This window comes from Coccidioides immitis (genome assembly GCF_000149335.2).
Source record: "Coccidioides immitis RS genomic scaffold supercont3.1, whole genome shotgun sequence".
Taxonomy (NCBI): Eukaryota; Fungi; Ascomycota; class Eurotiomycetes; order Onygenales; family Onygenaceae; genus Coccidioides; species Coccidioides immitis.
Genome location: NW_004504310.1, coordinates 3784719 through 3805226, shown reverse-complemented (window position 1 = coordinate 3805226; position 20508 = coordinate 3784719). Strand labels below are relative to the sequence as shown.

The window sequence follows — 20508 nt, the reverse complement described above, 5'->3', positions numbered from 1 at the left end:
CCATAGTCGATCGACAAATATACGTGTTACTATATAATTCGTATCAGGTGCAAGGAATGCGAACACAGGGGATCCGGTATAGCTTCGCGAGGTCCAGCCTTTACATGTACTTCTCACAGTGACAAAACAAAAAAGTGGGAACCGCACAATGAATGAAGCTCTCTACATCCACAAGCAAACCTTCGCGCTCCCCGTACCTCCAACGACCCAGTTTTGAGTCCGATGAAACACCGCAACGGCCGGAACAGCAGTTATCACATCTGCACCTAACTGGGCCAGTTGTTCCCCTGTTGATGTGTATATGTCCACAAACCGGTTCATGTTTCCGATGCAGAATCGCTCAACGGGACTATCCGGGCACGCTTGCCATTGGGGGCGGAGACTGCGAGCGCGATAAAGACATGTTAATTCAACGCGGATTATAAGGGTGCAATTAGAGGAATGGAGAGAGCAGGGACGTACATCGTAACCCATTTTCCAGTTTGGCAATTGTGTCTTATCACAGCATCAGGCGCCATTTCGTCCTCCGAGAGTGTATGGTTTGGCTTCCAGTCTTTCAGACCTTTCGAAGCTAAGTCGTAGATTTTGATGGAGTTATCGTAAGAGGTTGTAGCAATTTGCCCTTTCTGGTTGAACGCTGCGTGGGAAACTGACAGCGAGCTTTCGTGTTCACCCACGGGCTTGGGATGCTTAGTGGAAAGATGTCGCAGATCCCACACTTTCATGGTTCTGTCTAACGATGCGGTTGCCATGTAGTGTGGTTGGGTAGGACATAATGAAAATCCTCCAATCTTTTTCTCTGAGAGCTGGTAGAAAGTGACAGCGGATCCATCGCCCGGGTTCGCTTTGCTGGACACTCGCATATCATGTCGTCCGAAGAATCCGTCTAAGGTAGTAAAGTAAAGAACATGGGGATCTGTTGGAGCCATGTCTATGCCTGACAATGGCTCATCATCAGAGCTAGAAGCCGGTGCATATGCTTCAGTTGCGACTGACTTTTCTAGATCCAGGGCGCGGATGGAGCTGTCATAGCTCCCGCTGTAAAGTTTTGAAGGGTCAGATGGGTGAATGTGCATGGCACTAATAGTGTTTGTATGAGGCTTTATAGTTGTGATTGTTGGGTCGGGGTATTCATCTTCCTCGTCGCTCTCATTTTGGTCAGGCTGCTGCGATGCGTCCAAAATACCCAGATGTCCAGTTTTATCACCAGCAAAAATCAAGGGCTTTGACTCAGTGGGATGAAATAACATGGAATAGATTCTTTCTCGCGTAATTTTGATTCCTAAAGAGAGTTAGATTTCCCGTAACGTGGAGAGACGGCGACAGCAAAGGAGGCATACGGTTTGGCTCCCAGGGCTCCCAGAGCTGGAGGCCGCTCATTTTCTCCCTCAATTCCTTTAATTCTTTATTTGTCGTCTTTTTAATGTCTTCTTCTCCAAATGTCCTTTGATATCTTTGAGCTGAATTGACGATGCCTAGCCCCTGTAATCCTGTCTCGTTCCATTTATTTTCTCCCACAACGATATCTCCCACGTTCAAATCCCCGGAGATTCGCATCCTTTTGGCTTGAGCGGCTGCTTTCATTGCTTGGTATTCATCCTCAGCTTTCCGCTTAGCGATCTCACTTTCAGCCGCTAACCCCCTGAGACGTGAGGACATTCGCCGTGGCACAGGCGGTTCATCTTCTTTCTTAACTCTCTTCGGCGCGGGTTTCTTCTTTGTTTGGGAGGAAGATTTCGAGGCAGGCGGCTTGGAGAATATGCCTGCAGATTGGGCTTCAAGTGTTAGTTTCTTCAGAAGCGCATCGCGCTCGGCGATATTCGCCGCGCGCTGCTTCTCGAACTCCGAGAGCTCTGGTTCCTCCTTGGTACGTGGCATGATTTTTCGTAGGCTCAACAGTTCTAAGGGAATTGATTATCACCAATAAATCCAACACACAGAAAAAGGGGGAAAGGATTTCTCCAATTGATACCCCGGCCGTCTCATCCCCAGCGACCTGATGAGAGCAGGATGCTGCCACGCCCAGTTCGCAAGTCGCGTCACGCCACACCGCGGTATCACGTGACTTAAAAAGGATTGGAAAAAGAGGTCTGATGAGTCAGCAAGTATATATCTCCAGCTCTTGCTGTGACCGAGAATTTTTGGGCTATTTGAGCTGCGCAAACGACAACTTGTAAGACGCAGAGCTCACATCGTTTCGCCTAGCAAAATGCGTCGCACGATTCCATCCAAGCTAATAAGTGCGAGCGCTGACTCCACCCTCCTTCCCTTCCTTTATTACACGCGAACAATCATAACCCCTAACCGCAATCACCGAAGCTCCTCCAGGCTATGGCCACTGGCACCGAGTCAATCGTGCCCTTATTCAACGGCTCGAGAATTATCTTCGGATGGAAAATTCAATAGAACCTCATTTCCCACAACCGAGGGTTGCGACTCAAGCAGCAATGTCAGTGAATCGACAGATTTCCCAGGCTATTTGAAACAACGGGCTTCAATTGTCCCTCTCCGGAGAGTAAAAGCGTCGCCTCGTTCAACTTTGACCGCCGCAGAACTAGAAATATTCAGTCGTCTTGCGGACAATCCGGTTGATGAATCTCGGCCTGGCAATAGACAGGGTGATCATCCTCGATCTATTCTACCAAAGCAAACATTGGAGGCCGGCTCTAATGACCCAGAAAAAGCTGAAATTACCTCTATTTTCAATTCCGTTGTTGAGAATTTGAATCAAGAATCCCCGCGGACCATTCAGATTGCAAATTCGAAAAAAGCAAATGATGAGATGGACAGTGCCGCCACCTCCGGTGGTAACCTCCACGATATCGCACCGGACTCCGCACAGTTTTCGAAAGTATACTCTAAACTACGTGCCTTTCGAGACAGTGTTGTCGACACTTCTACTCCGGAAGGCATACAGCATGCTGGAATTGATCCTTACCTTCTCGCGAAATTGATTGCGAAACGAGAGAGTTCTAAAATCTGCGAGGAACTCGATAACGCTGTTACTAATGGCAAGGGCGACATTGGGATTTGGCAGATTTGTGAAGATAAAATCTTTGCAATGCTAGGGATGCTCAGCCAGGAAAGCCTAGCATCACTCCCCGGGTTTCAAGACGAATGCAATCAAGGCGATGGACATGGACAGAAACGGAATGCCCTCAATAATGGTTCTGAAATTATAGGAAGCCCCAAGACTACAATCAAAGAGGCCAGTCCGCTTAATATCCCCGATAACGTACCTATCGCTCCCGTGGTTTTACACACGTACCCAACCGTACTTCTCCATGCAGCAAAACTGCTTCATAAACATTATCCCATGTCCCAGTTCAGCACACAATTACTCGATACTGTCAAAGCGCACGGGCGACTTTCTTTTCTAATGGGGGTATCGGCGAGCCTCTGCAACGAATTCATATCATTTAGATGGCGAGTATACAACGATCTGCCATACGTGGTATCAGTCCTCGAAGAAATGGAGGAGGCTGGAATTAAATTCAATCGGGAAACTCTTGAGATACTCGATAAGATACGCAGCGACCGGCGGGTCGATAAAATGAGACCAGGATCGCAGGATGATGAACAGGGCGATGGCACCTGGTGGTGGGAGTCGGAAGCCACTAGAACATCATATAAAGACCTAGTAGGCTGGGGCCGTGGTAAAGTCGGATGGATTACTCGGATTAGGGATCAGGTCAGGAAGGAAGCGGCGAGGAAGAAGAAAATGGCACTGCCTATTCACCAAATGTGACACAACCTTTTACCACAGTTGTGGCATGCATTGAATTCGTGCATTGTTTCCTAGTGTTTTCAAACTACAACATAGAATAACTTCCAGTATATGATTATTTTATAGGGTAAATATTATACATAATTACTCCACACTAGGGGATCACATTTGCATCTCAATAGACCTGAAGCCTGCATTTGAGGCATTCATACCTTCATTCCCCAACTCCTTCCAGCAGCAACTACGCTGCCAGCAACATATCCCATGTATCGCTTTACATCACTCAATGTATCCGTGACAGCATCTGCATCATTTATCCGGCGGTCAACAAATTCCATTGTGGCGCTAAAGCCCGGAGATACATCTTCAGTCATGTTTATATCCGCGCTAGCATAAATGGTAGCTACGGAAATGCGTCTTGTATACCACGACGCATCAACGGAACGGTCATTGGCAAGGTATAGGATATCAGAGGATAGCCTGTACAGTTCGCAAAGAGAGGGTGGAACATGTGGAGGGAGAGACATGATTGCTAGGGCCTGAGAATAGAAAAAGGAGTAAGCATTATTCCTACAAAATGACTTCGGGAAAGTACATGTAAAAGACAAAAGGCCAAATACTCACATCCTGCCAATGATGTATTATTTCCGTATTCATTTTTAATCTCTCCATGATCAGGGTCCTCACCCTTTGGTCCACCTCCGCAGGTGTGATGGACCCACCAGCATCGTCTTTCTGACCAAATATTTCACCACTTTCGACTTTCTGCTTTAATAGCCCTCTTCTGCTCGCCAACCAATATAACACCAATTCGAACTCGCCCCCACGAGGGAAAAGCTGCAAAGAAACATCCAAGTATCCCGCTTCCCGGGCTCCCATAATCACTGCCTTGGTTGAAAACCCATACTCAGGGATATGCTTCAGCGCAGTCGAAAGGATGGCCGATTGCTCAAGCGTGTAGGTATCCGCTGGCGGGTCTGGAAGAGGGTGGAATTCGGAGTGGTAGCTCCGGACATACTGTAAGGGAACAGGTCTGTTCTTTGGCCTGCGGAAGCATGTGAGAGAAGGATAGAGGTATCGGGAACGGGGGCACTGCGTCTGGAAGTAGCTGGCCTGTTTACAAAAGGGCCCGGAAGCTCCGACAGAAGGTATGCTTGTTCGAGGGCTTGCCGGCTTGGGCGCTATGCAAGCTATGGCAGGGCGCCGTAGAAGACAACCGGGGTGTGACATTCCAAAATTTTTTTAAAAGGATGTAAAGCGAAAAATTAACGAAGCTGCGTTCCTTTCCCCGCAGTGTACTTGGTAATTATCTCGCAAGGGTTCTCCGTAGTAATTAGCTACTCATAAAAATTCAGATCGATCCGTTAAGGTTGGCCCTGACCGTCACGTGGGCGAGATGTCTCGATTTCCGAATCCGGTACACCCAGCGACCTCAATGTCTTCTCGGCCTTCTTGGGTGGAATCCAAACCGTCAATTGCTCGAGCTGACTAGGTTATTTGCATTATGATGGAGTACACCCTTTGGTTACATGTGATCAATGCGTTTACTAGTATCTGACTATCCTAATATGAATGTGCGCCGCGGTACGGAGTGACTCTGGGTGACGCCAAATTTGATCGCACTGGCGGGTTGGCCATGGGTAGATTTTATGTTGCCTGCCTTTTTTGAAGGTTGCCGCTTTTATGTGATCCGGTACCCCATCCATGTTGCCGCTTTTGTTATTTTTGGAGCAACCTCCCAGAGCGCTTCCATCCAGACTCTATCAACACAAATTACACACATCATGGCAGGGTATACTTATATACTTTTTGGTATTCCACTGAGTTGTCTTTATTTTCTTTTCTATCTTTCATCTTTTATCTTTTAGGATTAGAGCTCTGTTTTACTATCTACCTCTTGCACTCCCAATTTATATCAAGACGGGTGCCATTGAACGCAAGGCTCGAAAGCCAAAGCCCAAGGGACATTATATGGACATCATCAGTCAACCATCACAGGATATCAAACCGAATCTTGAACCCTCAACGCTTCGAGCCATGCAGCGGGTGGAGAATAACTACAAGGAGTATGTCTCCATAGGCTTTCTTTCCCTTTAGTCGCTTTGATTACTTCAATTTCTCAGATTTGTCTTGGAGAACCTTAAACCACCCTGCCCAAATCACTGGCTTAAAAATTTGACCATTAATGTCATCGAGGCTTTCCTACGCTGGTATCTTGATTGTCATAATGTGGGATCCCTGCCAGGTTTCCTCGTGTTGGTCCGCTTCTGGAGGATATATTACTGCTACGAGCTGGATATGGATTTCCCTTATCATTTGAAACGAAAGACTAAGGAGGTGGGCCTCCAGATTATTATGCTATTTAATGATCTCATTTTAATTTTTCTTACAGTTAATCTGTACGGTTCTCAAGTTTGACTATGGACTCTGTGAGATGGCCAAACTTCAACCACCTATCAACCCAGATGATCTTTTTGCTCTTTTGTATCATGCTGTTGCTATATCCCAGGTGTACTTTCCAACCCAGAGGCAAAGAACCCAGCATGGGACGATTCGGAAAATGATGACAGGTACATCCGCTCGGCCTGGAACACTTCTTGAAAGCTCAGGGTATTGCCGAACAAATGATTCACTTCTCTGGGGAGATATTGAGCTTTTCATGGTTATGGATCCTGAACATCCAACCTGTCAAGTCCTCCTTATGAGAGTAAAACACCGTCTCAATAAGCGCAAGAGAAACAAGGGAGTACCGTAACTCTCACCCACTAAACTCTTTAAGGTTTTATCACTCACCACTTGCTCTAGGCCAATCTACTCCTATACTGAGCGAAACGATAATCTAGGATACTGTGTGATTCAAGACATACTAGATTTTGCATTCGAGGATGATGCTTTTGCAAGTGAATACATCAAAGAACCTTGGGATATCTGGCGGCATACCAAAGTCCCGGAACACAGGAAGAGCGTTCCAATCCATATCAAGAAGGAAATGTGGAGAATACTGGTTTTCCGACCTGGAGTTCAAAATGAAGAGGGAAAATGGATCACCCATCCAACAAGAGCTCTAACAGCAAAACAATTTGGTGAGGATGAAAACAATCTTTCTCGAGCCACCGGCATGGAGAAAGTTGGTGGGGTCATACAAGTACAGAAAAGGGGCAGCTGAGGCATTTGATAGTCAGTAAAGCACATCAAATATACATGCCTGCGAAATATCTAACCACAACTCCAGAAAATTTGACTGAGCACCAGCACAATCATGTCATGGGCCATACCAAAGGCGAGATCTTCCGCGCATATGTGAACCCTTACGCGGGCGACACACAGTCGATATATCTAGGAACACCAACCAGCGAAGCCCTGAACAAATTATCCACTCATGCAAGCCTTACACGCGACCCAGCTGCACCACAGTGTCTGACTAAGGAGCAGAAGGAAGCGGTTGAGAACTATCCAGAGCTAATTCAGGCTAAGCAAGAGCATCACAATTGTAAACAACAGCTAGTCCTATGGTATGGAAAAATACAGAAGGCAGCGGGAACTCTAGAAGCGCAGGAATATGTGAAGATTAATTGGTTAGTTCGAGCCACACACAAGAAACTGCAGAAATGTGCCTTCGAGCAAGTATATGATGAATACTTTCAGAGTATTGGCAATACCATTATCAAACAAAATTACTGCCGCCAACCTATCAGGTTCGAGACCTGCTGGAGGATCGGATCAAGTCACTGGAGCTTCATCTTGAACTCCATCATCTCCATGTCCCCAAAAACCTGTTAGGAAAAGTTGTTCCAACGGAGCTGGCGCGACATTGTCCATTTCCAGTCAACTTTCCTCCCCAAAGCCCGACTGGGCTGCAATGCCCTGAGTGTCTAAGCAATGGAGACTATCACCCAGCAGCGCGGCAGTTTAGTTTCGCCAGCAGATATAACCTGAAGGATCACATTGACTGCATGCACCTAGCAAAAAAAGACTTCTTGAAGGTGGTGATGTGCGGTTATCCTGGTTGTAAGGAAATTGTGACTTCTAAAACACATTACTATCATCATATAGTTACTGTACCTGGCATCCAGCTCCCTGGTGCATGAGTTTCAATTATGCTGGCTATCGCATAGTTAGCTTGTATTCTAATGGAAATTATTGGCATGGAAAATCTGCAGCAGTTTTTTTTTTTTTTTTTTTTTTTTTTTTTTCAGTTAAAAAGCCCTTTGTAAAACTACTGAAGCGGGAAGGGGGCTGCACATTAGGCGGCAGCTAGCAGAAAAATAGGGAGGAAACAGCCAAAGGTATTCATTCTCAGTGGCTAGCTAGGAACAAGAACAAGAACAAGCACATAAGACATAGGAACAAGCAGTAGTGAACATAGGGAAGAAGGGAGCTCTCGACAGGTAAGAACAGGCATTGAAGTCCAAAGAAGAAGGCTGATGCTCCCAAATAGGGGTAAGTGGTGGTGGCGGAATGGGGCGCACTGTAGGGGATAACATATGCCAAGAAAGGGGCCCGAGGCACATGCAGCAGGAAAATAGATGGGCCCGGATCCCCATGACACATCAAAACACCGTCTAAGAAGAGGACCGCATCATCGGCCAAGCCTGGAGACCAGGAGGATATAAAGTGGCGGCGACGCCATTACAACAAGGATGTGACTGAGTTTGGGATTATCAGAGAGTAGGGGATATGGCACCTCAAGCAGCCATGTAGCAAGGCAACAGGTTAGGGACAGGTATCTTTAATGACAAAATGCTTCCCCACCACCTTATAGTAAGATTCCAGGATGCCACTCTTCAAGTTCCCAGCAGATGCTTGGTTTATGAAGAGCCAATTCAAAAAAATCCTGGAATTTTTTGAATTCTTTGTGCTTCCTGATGATCGGTGATGAAACAAGTCACCTTATTTGGTGAGAAATCTGCGATCCGAGAGCGTTTGTCACTTATAGTCCGCTGTACTCTAGATACCTTAACATTGCAAAAATCAACCTTGATGCCTCGTACATCTGTCGCCTGTATGTGGTGACGATGATCCACCTTCATAAGGAAATCCTTGAAACGTTTCGCATTATCAGTCAACACTGTGTACCTCACGTGTCGATCTGCCAGATGCCATTCCGCACCATGTCTGCGAGTCGTTCACAAGCCTGCTACTCCTCCTTGACAGGTGAGTTTGCTACTGCCGAAAATATGCAGTTCAGCAGTGTTAATTTGATACAGCGCTGAGTTCGGACCATGAATTTTTTCGTTTTACGCGTGGCCGATTCATTCAAAATGAAGCTCATGAAATGGCGCAGCGATACATCCACTTTGACGTTGAGGAGTTAGCTCGTGTCGGGGCGGCGGCTGTTGGTGCCAAATCTTGCCTCAACATCAAGAAGTACCCTGATGGCATGTACAATAAAGCCTTTCTGCTTACTATGGACAATGACATGCAAGCTGTGGCGAAGATTCCCAATCCTAATGCTGGGCTTCCTCACCTTACTACTTCCAGTGAAGTAGCGACGATGGAATTTGTACCTACCTATTTTTCACCCCAACTATTGAGTCCATGTTGATTTATTGTTAATAGGTGCGAAGCGTATGCAAAACTCCTGTTCCCAAAGTATATTCATGGAACTCGAGACCAAACTCCGTGGGTGCGGAGTATATCATTATGGAGAAAGTTCCCGGCGTGCCGCTAGATTCAGTCTGGCCTAACATGGAAATTGGGGACCGCCTCGCGGTAGTAAAAAATATTGCTCGGTACCAAGAAGCGTGGATGTCTGTTTCGTTCGATCACTTTGGTGGTCTGTACTTTGCACAAGACCTCGACGGATTTAGACATCAAAGCATGTCTTACGAGAAAGGAGGGGTCACACTATTGGATGGAAGGTTTGCCATCGGGCCATCCACGGCCAGAGAGAATGTTGATAATGGGAGGAGTACCATTCAATTTGACTGTGGACCGTGTAAGTCCCTTCATTATGAGTTGTGAGACCCTCAAATTAAGAGAACATAGGGTCGACAGTGGTAGAGTACCTTACAGCCATAGGCCGCCGAGAGATCGCCTGTGTGAAAGCGCTTCCAAATTTGCCCAAATCGCCAATTGCACTGTATGGGCCAGGGACATACCAGCCCACAAGAGCAAGGAAGCTCAAAGCTCTAGAGAGCTATCTCACCATGATCAGATATCTGTGTCCAGTTGATCAATCTATAACATCATCATGTCTCTGGCACAGTGATCTCCACGTCGAAAACATCTTTGTGGACTCTAAATCCCCCACAGAAATTGTCGGAATCATTGACTGGCAATCTACTGAGCTAGCTCCGTTATTTAATCATGCACGCCAGCCTCACCTTCTGGATTACGACGGCCCCCAACTTCACAATCTCAAAAGGCCTAGCTTGCCCGAAGATTTACCCAGGCTGGACATTGAAGCCCAAAGGGAAGCCAAAGCTCTATACTACAAGCAAGCCTTATGTTCGTTATACAGAACATTTGTCCATAAAACAAATCCACGGCTATACCGCGCGCTAGAATACAGAGAAAGCCCTAGCTTTGACCTACTGCTCCTTGCTCGAAACCTTCTGATCGACGGCGAAGCAACCTACCTCGCTCGGATTGTTGAACTGGAGGGCACATGGACAGACCTTCCTGGTGTTGCAACCTCAGAAGGCAAAGATCGTCAGTACCCATTCTCCTTTTCTAATGAAGAAAAAGCAGAGATTGAAAGAGACCTGAATGGATCATCACTCGGTATGCAAGCAATGCAGAGCATCAAGGACAGCCTTGGGGATTTGTTTCCGGAGCAAGGGATTGTTAGACCAGAGCAGTATGAGAAGGCTAAGGATGCTCTGTGTCACGCCAAGGAATTCATCATAAGAGAATTCGCCCGAAACCAAAATGAAGAGAAGGCGTGGGAGGAAGAATGGCCATTCAGTAGTTGATGCTAAGATTAAATCTTTTTTGGGATCAAGGTGGTTGGTTGGGTGAGAGGACAAATGTGATATCCAAAGTGCTGGTGCAGAGGCTGATTCTCATTTTAGTTGGACTGCCAAGATGCTCTTTGAATGGCGAATGCCCGTTTCTGGTGGCAAGGCATAAGATTTAATTGGCTGGGCTGGCCAAGTTCCGCCCCTGCAACATGGGACCTGTATCCCTGAGTCAGGCCTGCTGTTTAACATCAGCTTCTGAAACGTCAATGGCTCAAGCATGTAGGCAGCAGTCGGGATGATAGGTGGGAAGCGAGGGCATGCACTTCATACGCTTCGACCCTCGTGAGGGGTTACGGCGGGAGTATATTTAAGGGGCTGTCCGCCAGATGTCAGTCCTGGTTGTCCATTCACCATTCATCCATCTATGAAACTCCATTCTTGGTAAGTGAAACGGTGCTCCTGATATACTCCGCGTGCTAAGAACCGACGTTATTGCCTCACAGCATACCATCACAGAATATCGAACCTATTAAATCATTGTCATCCGATAGTATGAGCCGTCAAGTAGTTGACTCCCTCAAAAGGCTCCGGAACTAGGTGTTTGCCGCTCCTTCCCGGGTGAGCAAGATTGCGACAGGAGAGGGCATTGCCGGCACCCGAGCGGCCCCTACGCAAAGCGGCAATAACGATACAAGCATCGGCGGCCGTCTTGACCATGGCGAGACCTACGAGAAGGACGGAAAACGATATAAGCGATATAATTCCAGATAAACAAAATCGCCGACAATCCAACTCTGAGACAATTTGCAAACCAAGACAGCCACCGTGTTTGGGCTAAGGCGGACCTAGAAATAGGTACGATACCTGACAAAGAAGCCGTGGAAAAGCTATTCGATGATATGCAGTCGGGCCTAGAGCACCAGTAGTATTGCAACTAGGGGCATGCAAACCACGCACTACCACTGTAGCACACTCTCTGAGCTCTCAGCGCGCGATCTCTCGAGTTTAGTCTAAGCAGTATGGCAGGAAGCGACTCCATATACAGCTCTTTGCAATTTGGGGACGAAACGAAGCTAAAACAGATGAGGGTGAAACAAGCTCTCCACTGTCAGCTGTCTCGCTGGCATTGCTTGTCCGAAATCGAGGTTTCTACTGGGCACAGGTTATATCCTCGAATCAGAGTTTTATCCTTGGTTAGCATTCCGTGGATTAAAGCCACAGCACTGCTACGAAATGCGGGAGGTTGACTAGCTAGGTGTTTGATTGGTACGCAACCTAGCTTAAGTTATTTTCCAAAGTCGAAAAGTTGATACTGGCTGCATAATTATTTGGACAAGCAAGTAAATCAGAGCAAATTAGCAAGAGCCATTCATTTGACTGCTGCGGTATCTTTAGCTGACATGTGCATCCAAGCCTGGGTTTGCCCAATCTTAGCCAGCCTGCATAGCAGCATTCGTGAGTGTTACGATCCGGAACGAGGCTGGGCCTGTGCGTAGACTGCAAGGTCAACTTCGCGTAAAAAGCCACAGCTTGGCGCCGTTCTGCTGTGGATAATATGCCTTTTTTTGTAAATTGCTGGTGGGTGTGATCACCTTTTTTGGGACCAAGAGTACTCCGTACTCCGTATACAGATCATATACATAGGGGCAGGTGGCGCGCCAGAATGGGGTGGTTCTGCTGAAGACAAGCCATTTCCTTCCACGAGTGCATCCGATTTCTTCAGTATGGCTGTGGGATTGGATTGCGTCTCAATAATAAGGTCAATACCCTTGGATGCTCAACCTTGGCAAATATTTGCAAGGACTATTAAATATTAAACCCGACCGTCATCCAAACGTCGGAAAAATTTTTTTTTTTTTTTTTTTTTTTTTTTTTTCCCAGAAACAAGGCAAGCGAAGAAAAGGAGCTTCATTTTATTTTAACACAGCAGCATCGTCATTCTCGTACGAAACATTCCATGCCTTTGTACGACGAATAATCATTATATCCGATCCCGCCGACGATGGGGTGTCTGACCCCCGTTGACGTAGACGCCCTCGTGGTATACTCTCCAAATTGTCGATTTCGTCACTGCCACTTACTATTTCCGCATTTGCGGAGTATTTCGTTCTGTTTAGGTTCGAGAGAGCATATCCGTCACTATGAAGCGAGGTATCCACTCCTCTTGTGTCGAACCAACCGGTGTTGAAGGCTTTGACGAATGGTTTTAAGCAGGGAATCGTTGCTGCCATCAGTCCATAGTGCAGCGCAGCTTCTAAGAAGACCGAGGAGTCGGCCCCATAGAACAAAGGATCGTTACGCACGGATTCCCGCCACAGATAATATAATCTGAAGGCAATGATGACGAAAACGCTATTCGAATTAGTGCAAATTCCGAAATTCCATGAAAAAGAGCAGACAGCACCACACTCACGGGAGACGGAACGAGAATGCGAAAAGGACGACAAATTTCGCCTTCAGTCTCATTCTCAAACTCCAAACCAGATATATAGGGATCCAAGCTGCAATAAGCTCCACGAAAGTTCCCAAACCCTCGATGATATACCAGCGAGTAGTCTGCACATTTTGTCACTTCAGTCAATCCAGCCAAGTCCGCATTGAAATTCGGATATTATAAACTCGTACCGTTTCAGAGCATTTCGGGACAATCCTCCATGGTGCGAAATTGCATCGCAGACCGAGAACAAACATTGATACAAAGCCCAGTACTCCTGTTATTAACACCCCGACATACGCAGCTCGTGCATGGTGTGTCTGACGGGTGAGTCGTGCAATAAGCAAAAAGGACGCCGCTCGAGACAAAGCCATTCCGGCGATATATAATATGTCCCCTGCAAAGCTCAGCTGTAAACCAGTTAAGCCTTACCCACCAATGTCTATCGAGCCGGGTGAATTTCCCACCTTTCCTATGGCCTCTATATCATCTAGGCCTACAGCATCCGTTCGCTTCCCAAGTCCATGCCTCGCTTCCGATATTTTCAGCGCAGATTGGATGACAGCAATGATCTGTTACAGCGAATGTCCACAGAACGGATTGAATTAGCAACGCTGCTTTGTTCAAAGCTTTCCATAAAATAGAAGGAAAGGGTCTGGTTCACCGATCCAGCAGCAACGGTCCAGTCATCCGCCCCTAGAGGCCCATTTATGGTGAAGCGCATTACCAGCCTCGCGATAAAGCACAGAATCGTATAAGTCATAAGAAGGGCCGCGAAAACAACGACGTATGGGCCATGCTCGTCATCGCTGATATGATACGGTCCCCTCGCCATGAGGCTTGGACCAGACAAGTTGGGCGTTTGGTGGCGATTCGACGTGTAGCCAGTTCAATGCTCCAAAGAGTCAATGGACAAAGTGGGCTCTAACTAATGTGGCGCCTTTTCCATCGTTAAAATTGAAGAGACAAGGTATCGAAAGGGTTTTTGGTACCAATTCCTTCACCCCTCAGTAGCTGAGAAAATCCTTGTCCAGGCGCACATCAAAATCACGGTGCTATTCGACTAGATATGCACTGAATGAACAGAAAAGCCTCTCATCCTTATAGCGTGGAAAGTGATGTCGGACCAAACTTTGTCAGATTTCAAATGCTGGCCTGATATATGGGACGAAAATCTCCGGGAGTACTTCTAACTTCGTATCGCCTTATATTTCTGAAAGGGTTTAACTAGGCCATAAGGCTCTTGATAGTCCCATTCGCATGGCGGGTGTCGTGGGAAAATTGAGGGCAGATGGATATCCCGACTTGCGAGTTGATTGACAGCGACAAGACCTCGCCTCCACAGATCTTTCACGAAACAGTATTTGGGCAGGCGTAGATCGGCTCGGTGCGGCGAAGAATGTGTACATGGTCTTGTCTTCTTTGGCATGGACTCTTTTCGAGCCATGCTAACGCGGAACGAGCAAATGCTGGGGCTTGCCAAGTGACGCTGCTCCCATGCATTCAGTCGGCTGAGGATTTGTGCAAGGGGATGCTGGCCCGAAACATATTTCACCCGTCTTCCAGTCCCTTGCATCGATTTTCAATTGGACAACTTACCGGTCCACGAAATTCAAAAGAGGCCGGCGGAATATACACATTGGCAAGTCACCTTTTTTTTGCTCGTTTTCCTTGGGTCTCCTGCTTTTCAACCGAGGCACTCTCGATTAAGCTCCACTCCATGATGGCGACGGTGGGCTAATTAACTAGTTGCTAGTTAACTAACTAACTAACCAAGTGAGTTAAGTGACTAGTCGGCTCGCTCATCATCCACCCTCCGCATTTTTGCTGCCGTAGCATCCCCTTTGGCCCACATTTTAGCTGCGGGAGGCGGTAACTAATAGCCACTGCCTGGTTGAAGGCAGGTTCGTCCCGAGAAAGAATCGAGAGCGACAGTGATGGTATGTACTCCGTACGGAGTACTCCGTACAAAGAGTCCGATTAAGTTGGTCCTAATAATAATTCTTAAGCCTGTTTCAGCCTTCCTTAGGGAGCTTCACCAGCCAGGCTCTAAGGTACTGATGTCGAGGCTCTACTAAGAAACAGCCAACCGTCACAGCGGCATGAAGGCACCTTTTGCGATCGCCTCGCCGTGGCATTTGGAATTACGAGCTTCAACGTTATCCAGATCCCTGCAAGAGTCAAACCCTGCAATAGCGAAATTCAAGGGCGGACTGGGAAAAGGTTTCATTCGATTCCACAGATAAGCTGACCAATAAGTTAACAAACGGTTAGATATCTCTTCCCAGCGGGCGTGCTACCATGACTGTACGGGAAACACGCTAGAAAGCGGATTTCTGTGGTTCTAAGCATGCTTTTGAAAACAACAAGTGACGGAGCCTCGTCACTAGTTTGTTGAGTTGATGCTAACACGCGCACCATACGCTACTGATCATGCCATGTCCAGTTAGAAAAGCTAATGCAGGTATTGTCTGTGTGCATCTTCAGACTTCTCCTGTTTCGATCTGATCGCAGCGCTTTGGAGAGGCAAAAGTTGTTGATCCCCCGCTGGCTTCTCTTTTGTCTCCGTAAAAAGTGGGATGCCGCTCGTTCTTTGGCTTCTCTTGAGGACCATCTCTTCCTTTTTCAGATTTTCCTTCACTACACAGTACCTCCCTTCTTAGACCATCGGTGTCTCGAGGTTCTGGACTCGATTTAACGATAGACTTTTGGAATCTTCAGCCTTGGAAAAGGTGCCCTTCTAGGCTTTCTTCTCATATTGTACCATCATTAGAGAAGACTGTGCTTTGAGCTTTTACGATAATACTAGCAATTGACCTCGATATCCGTTAGCGTCTACGCTGGTTTCATTTTTTTTCTTGGGAGCTTTCCTCTACCTGCGACTAAGCTCTTCTTTATTTTCAACGGAGATATCTGGCACAAGCACGATATTCCCAGCTGTACAGGCGATGAGAGACGGACCAGTCATCGAACAAGGGGTTGACCCCAAAATTGACCATATCCACCTAAGTCTAAGCACGGTGGACGATGCTACTCATCGAGATCGAAATGACATGGCACGAATGGGGAAATCCCAACAATTCAAGGTAAATAAATACCTTCCTAAGGTATTCCCTTCACAGGAGGGAATCAAAGAAATGCAAGGTGATTGAGCCGGGGCCATTGCGGGCAGTTAGCTAATGGTAACCCAGAGGAATTTTCGTTTCATGTCGACACTCGGGTTTACTTGTACACTGATGGCAACTTGGGAGTCTGTTCTACTGTGAGTGCCTATTGTTGCTTATCCAGCCATTTTCTTATACTTACTTCCCGAGAATAGCACTTCAAATTTGGGCCTGGTGAATGGCGGTCAAGCCGGGATGGTGTACATCTATATCGGGACATTTGTCGGCTTCCTTTTCTCGGTGATTTCAATGGCCGAGATTGCATCACTGTTTGTGCTCCCTACTCAAGTGCGTCTTTGAGATTCGGAAATGCTAACATAAGGCTAGCTCTCCTACATCTGGCGGTCAATATCATTGGGTAAGCGAGTACGCAAGCCCTAGATATCAAAAGTTCTTAAGTTATATCACAGGTATGTGAAATTCGGTAAACCATAAAATTCCGCATAAGGAAAAGGTAGCTTACGAGGCAAATAGGGTGGCTCTCCGTACTAGGGTGGCAAGGTGGATTTGCTAGTATCACCTTCCTCTGTGGCACTCTAGTCCAGGGGTTTATTGCATTGAACAACCCAACTTCCTATACTCCTGAGAGATGGCATGGCACTCTCCTGACTTTCGCAATTGCACTGTTTGCCACTTTCATCAACACCTATGCTGCAAGTCAGTTACCCAGTCTCGAGGGCTTAATTCTCATTCTCCATATCTTTGGCTTCTTTGCTACAATGATCCCTCTCTGGGTAATGGCTGAGAGGGTGGATGCCAAAACCGTTTTTACTGAATTCAGCAATATCAGCGAGTGGCCAAGTACTGGCTTGGCCGTTTTGGTAGGGCAGATTGCCCCAATATTCTCATTCTTGGGTAAGTTGTGTTTCTTTATTTAGCAGCATGCGTGGTATAAGCTTATTCTCCATGTCCATTTAGGGCCTGACGGTGCTACGCATATCGGTGAGTTGTTATCCACCCGGCTAACAGTCCGGATCCGGCAACTAATTCAATTTTCTCTAGCTGAGGAGATTAAAGACGCTTCAAAGATCGTCCCTTGGTGTATGGTTGCGACTGCCCTCATCAATGGCACTCTTGGTTTTGTGATCCTCATTACATATCTCTTCACGATGGGTGATCTAGACACAGTTCTTCACCCACCAAGCGGCTTTTCTTTCATATCTGCATTCAACAACGCCCTGGGTAGCGCAAAGGGAGCTACAGCCCTTGCTTCGCTTATCCTCGTCCTCGAAATCTGCAGCGCCATTAGTATTTTAGCAACCTGTTCTCGGCAGGCATTTGCGTTTGCCCGCGATAACGCTCTACCTTTTTCCAGTTTTTTCGCCAACGTCAACCCCAAGTCCAAGATTCCCGTCAATGCGGTGATGTTCACCACCACTGTCACCCTTCTTTTATCGCTAATTAATATTGGCTCAACGGAAGCATTCAACGCCATTGCCTCTCTAACCGTAGGATCTCTCTATCTCTCATATATTTTATCCATTGGAGCCTTCATCGCTCGCCGCCTGCGACCCGAGCCGCTGCCCCGAGCACGGTTCAGCCTCGGAAAATTCGGACTACCGATAAATATATTCGCGTTCTTCTATCTGTGCTTTGCGATCGTCTTCACTTTTTTCCCGGGTCAGCGCCATGTCACTCTCCAAAATATGAACTGGTCGGTTTTGGTCTGGGGGGTTGTGGTTGTCTTTGCCATTGTCCAGTACATGGTCCACGGCAGGAAAGTATACGAGGGCCCCGTTGCATATGTTCAAAAGGCACAGTAATGGAGTTTTGAGGGTTTCCTATTTTATTGTTTTACTGCTCTTGCAATCATTTAGCTACACGGGGTTCTTAGCGCATATGGACATTGAAAAATGAACGTATATTTCACGATACTCTACCCCGTACTCCGTACAGATGCATGAGAGTAGGAGCAGAAGTCGTTTGCAGATGTAGGAACACTTTTACAGCGCCCACTACGGAATATTTCGACTGTTATTATTCCTGAAAATGGCGTATTAGGCAAGCCGCAGGCAAAAGGCACCACGGCTTTTATTCCGCAGCATGGCCATTGCGCTAAGACTTTCAGCAAGCCATACGGAGTACATAAGCCCTGGACACGAGCAAGGAATATAAACTCGCGAGTTATGGCGGTGGACCTATCCTCATCTCTCTCTTTCTCTTCCCTGAATTCTTCTCGAAAGGAGGAGGAAGAAAAAAAAAAAAAAAAAAGGAGGAAGAAAAAAAGAAATCGAAAAGGGGCGAGAAAGAAGATCAGCCGCGAGATTGGCAATGCGAGTATGGTTGACTCGAGCCACGAGCGACGATCTGCAGGGTTCCCTCGTCGCGTGCGGGCTTGGCTGAGTTAGATGTTCCCAGCTAGTTATATTTTCTTTTTCTCTTTTCTTTTTGAGGGGAAGAGGAATTTCCAACAGAACAAACCCTCCATGATGGCAAAAAATGGATGCCGAATTTCCAGCTTGGATGAAATCTGACGAATTTCTTAACTCGGACATAATGATCAATACACGCTAATATAAATACACAAGCAACAACAGAGTACGCCAGTCACTTGTCAGGATGTTGGGTTTTCATCACCCGCAAGTCCAACGTCTGCATTGCCTTGCTCCATCCACGCCCTCGACACGTGGTATTATGCGGGGTACACCAAAGCCAGGGGATGAATGAGAGGTGTACCATGCTCTGTACCTTGTGATCGGCATCCTGGGTTTTCTCCCGAGCCACCCATATTCTCCAGGACATGAGACGACCAGGAGGAAACCAAGTCCTGTGGGCACCCCGTAGGCAAACTGAAGACCATCCAACACACAGTCTTACTCGTCGTTGATTTGAAGCCCGGCGGCTTAATTCAAGGAATGGTCGAATACGCGGATGCTGAGTATGGACATGTAGGATGTTGCATATTCGGCTCATGACGGCTACTTCGAAGGGATCCCTAGATATGACGTCCTGTCTATTTTTGGATTAATTGCGTCTAAGACATTTAATTTCATCAAGGACATGCGTCCAAGCGAGGATTAGGAGAGCATACAAGGGTTGATCAGCCGCCCGAGTACAGTGACAGCATCGGCGTTCTGCCTATATGGCTAGGATCAAGACGGAATATTGGGGGAAGCTTGTGTATTAACGGGAACCAGCTCACACGCAGTCCAGAATAGCACGCACAAAATCCTCATATAACTGAGCTGTATGTCCACAGCCCACTTTATCTCCGCGAAATGCAGATAGAACCATGGCTGTTGTCTGGAACACATCCAGCGCCTCTATTGGCATCCTCTGCATCGAGATGGTTGGTGATATTGTAATATCTCCGATGGGCCCAGGTATACCAACTTGCCGCCAACAGTTGAAGAGCCCTCGAGGCCTAGCAACTACCGTTAGCTCGTCGTTGCAAAACCGATGGAACGGAAATTGGTGCCGTCCGGCGATACGCTTCAGGCTGCCTCGATTGTTCACCGTCAGCCCAAGTCTTCCCGTTGAATGCTGGCCAGGGAAAGTGTGAGATGGATTGAAGTAGCCTAGGTCACCAATGGATATTCATTGATATTTTTCCACAGGCTAGGGTGTTGACCAAGCGCTCTTCTGGTCCATACGAGGTGTACCGCCTTCATCCGTACCTTGCATGTTCCTCTTGCGTAATGGGGCTCGTTATGCAGCGAATGTACCCAGATATCCAAACAAAGTATCCAGTCAATTGGTTGGGAGCCCGGGGTCCAAAGAAGAGGCAGACTTTGTAGGATAGACGGGACCAGCTGGCTCGAAAATTGCCTCTTATCCGTCCATGTTGCCGTCCCCTCCCTTTTTAAATGTGTTAGCAAGTGCAGTAGTTTCGGATTTTAAACACCATTGAAAACCTATATACTCATGGATTACTGATAAACTTGTGCCTGGTATTTACATTCAGCATTATACCAGGCACAAGTTTATCAGTAATCCATGAGTATATAGGTTTTCAATGGTGTTTAAAATCCGAATCTAGAGTATACAAATAGCATCAGCGAGCCGCGAAATCACAGGCTGATAAGTCCAAGCAACAATCCATAACGGTCTTAAGATACTCTCTCCTTCTGACACGTACAGGATTGGTGGGAATCACACCTGGGTAGACCCGTGGAGCGGGCGTCCTCTCCGACGTCGCTATTTTTTGTGGACTTCGACGGAGCAGGTGGTCATGATGAGGGGGCAGTCGTCGCTGTTTGAAACAATCAACAGTGATGGGTGTACAAGCCATTGTTGATGATTGCAGCATAGAAGATATCAAGAGAATTGATGCGAAAC

General features: G+C 47.0%; 9 protein-coding genes across 9 annotated transcripts; 6 read left to right on the top strand and 3 right to left on the bottom strand.

The window, feature by feature from the left end:
- Positions 1-6: 6 nt before the first annotated feature.
- Positions 7-1977, bottom strand: CIMG_01763 (WD repeat-containing protein). Its single transcript, XM_001247991.2, has 3 exons — positions 1341-1977; positions 463-1282; positions 7-382 (listed from the first exon to the last, which is right to left on the bottom strand). The coding sequence occupies exons 1-3, from the start codon at positions 1876-1878 to the stop codon at positions 163-165; spliced, it is 1578 nt and encodes a 525-aa protein (XP_001247992.1). The 5' UTR covers positions 1879-1977; the 3' UTR covers positions 7-162.
- A 193-nt stretch (positions 1978-2170) lies between these two features.
- Positions 2171-3880, top strand: CIMG_01764 (uncharacterized protein). Its single transcript, XM_001247992.2, has one exon. It carries the CDS (start codon positions 2210-2212, stop codon positions 3746-3748), a length of 1539 nt encoding a protein of 512 aa, XP_001247993.1. The 5' UTR covers positions 2171-2209; the 3' UTR covers positions 3749-3880.
- CIMG_01765 (rpsU-divergently transcribed protein) lies at positions 3730-5240 on the bottom strand. Its single transcript, XM_001247993.2, has 2 exons — positions 4352-5240; positions 3730-4266 (listed from the first exon to the last, which is right to left on the bottom strand). Exons 1-2 carry the CDS (start codon positions 4955-4957, stop codon positions 3934-3936), a joined length of 939 nt encoding a protein of 312 aa, XP_001247994.1. The 5' UTR covers positions 4958-5240; the 3' UTR covers positions 3730-3933.
- A 271-nt stretch (positions 5241-5511) lies between these two features.
- Positions 5512-7815, top strand: CIMG_12758 (FluG domain-containing protein; the record flags this gene model as incomplete). Its single annotated transcript, XM_001247994.2, has 8 exons — positions 5512-5519; positions 5596-5793; positions 5851-6064; positions 6120-6478; positions 6533-6858; positions 6960-7351; positions 7423-7735; positions 7781-7815. The coding sequence occupies 8 exons, from the start codon at positions 5512-5514 to the stop codon at positions 7813-7815; spliced, it is 1845 nt and encodes a 614-aa protein (XP_001247995.2).
- Positions 7816-8838: 1023 nt separating this feature from the next.
- CIMG_10815 (phosphotransferase enzyme family protein) lies at positions 8839-10644 on the top strand (the record flags this gene model as incomplete). Its single annotated transcript, XM_001247995.2, has 4 exons — positions 8839-8881; positions 8935-9230; positions 9287-9665; positions 9716-10644. The coding sequence occupies 4 exons, from the start codon at positions 8839-8841 to the stop codon at positions 10642-10644; spliced, it is 1647 nt and encodes a 548-aa protein (XP_001247996.2).
- A 1876-nt stretch (positions 10645-12520) lies between these two features.
- CIMG_01768 (uncharacterized protein) lies at positions 12521-13901 on the bottom strand (the record flags this gene model as incomplete). The annotated part of the gene is made up of 5 exons (XM_001247996.2): positions 12521-12984; positions 13046-13188; positions 13258-13476; positions 13534-13638; positions 13731-13901. The coding sequence occupies 5 exons, from the start codon at positions 13899-13901 to the stop codon at positions 12546-12548; spliced, it is 1077 nt and encodes a 358-aa protein (XP_001247997.2). The 3' UTR covers positions 12521-12545.
- A 292-nt stretch (positions 13902-14193) lies between these two features.
- Positions 14194-15119, top strand: CIMG_01769 (uncharacterized protein). Its single transcript, XM_001247997.2, has 2 exons — positions 14194-14708; positions 14823-15119. The coding sequence occupies exons 1-2, from the start codon at positions 14466-14468 to the stop codon at positions 14832-14834; spliced, it is 255 nt and encodes an 84-aa protein (XP_001247998.2). The 5' UTR covers positions 14194-14465; the 3' UTR covers positions 14835-15119.
- A 30-nt stretch (positions 15120-15149) lies between these two features.
- On the top strand, positions 15150-17993 carry CIMG_01770 (GABA permease; the record flags this gene model as incomplete). Its single annotated transcript, XM_001247998.2, has 8 exons — positions 15150-15289; positions 15341-16173; positions 16258-16328; positions 16386-16499; positions 16558-16640; positions 16705-17085; positions 17149-17172; positions 17233-17993. Exons 2-8 carry the CDS (start codon positions 16015-16017, stop codon positions 17991-17993), a joined length of 1593 nt encoding a protein of 530 aa, XP_001247999.2. The 5' UTR covers positions 15150-15289; positions 15341-16014.
- Positions 17994-19462: 1469 nt separating this feature from the next.
- Positions 19463-19967, top strand: CIMG_12757 (uncharacterized protein; the record flags this gene model as incomplete). Its single annotated transcript, XM_004445699.1, has 2 exons — positions 19463-19726; positions 19788-19967. 2 exons carry the CDS (start codon positions 19463-19465, stop codon positions 19965-19967), a joined length of 444 nt encoding a protein of 147 aa, XP_004445756.1.
- Between the last annotated feature and the right edge of the window lie 541 nt (positions 19968-20508).

Coding starts and splice junctions, on each gene's coding strand:
- CIMG_01763 (XM_001247991.2), bottom strand. CDS start 1,878: ATGCCACGTACCAAGGAGGAACCAGAGCTCTCGGAGTTCGAGAAGCAG. Junction 1,283..1,340: donor GGAGCCCTGGGAGCCAAACC/GTATGCCTCCTT, acceptor AACTCTCTTTAG/GAATCAAAATTACGCGAGAA. Junction 383..462: donor ACTGGAAAATGGGTTACGAT/GTACGTCCCTGC, acceptor TCGCGCTCGCAG/TCTCCGCCCCCAATGGCAAG.
- CIMG_01764 (XM_001247992.2), top strand. CDS start 2,210: ATGCGTCGCACGATTCCATCCAAGCTAATAAGTGCGAGCGCTGACTCC.
- CIMG_01765 (XM_001247993.2), bottom strand. CDS start 4,957: ATGTCACACCCCGGTTGTCTTCTACGGCGCCCTGCCATAGCTTGCATA. Junction 4,267..4,351: donor TAATACATCATTGGCAGGAT/GTGAGTATTTGG, acceptor TTCTATTCTCAG/GCCCTAGCAATCATGTCTCT.
- CIMG_01769 (XM_001247997.2), top strand. CDS start 14,466: ATGTGTACATGGTCTTGTCTTCTTTGGCATGGACTCTTTTCGAGCCAT.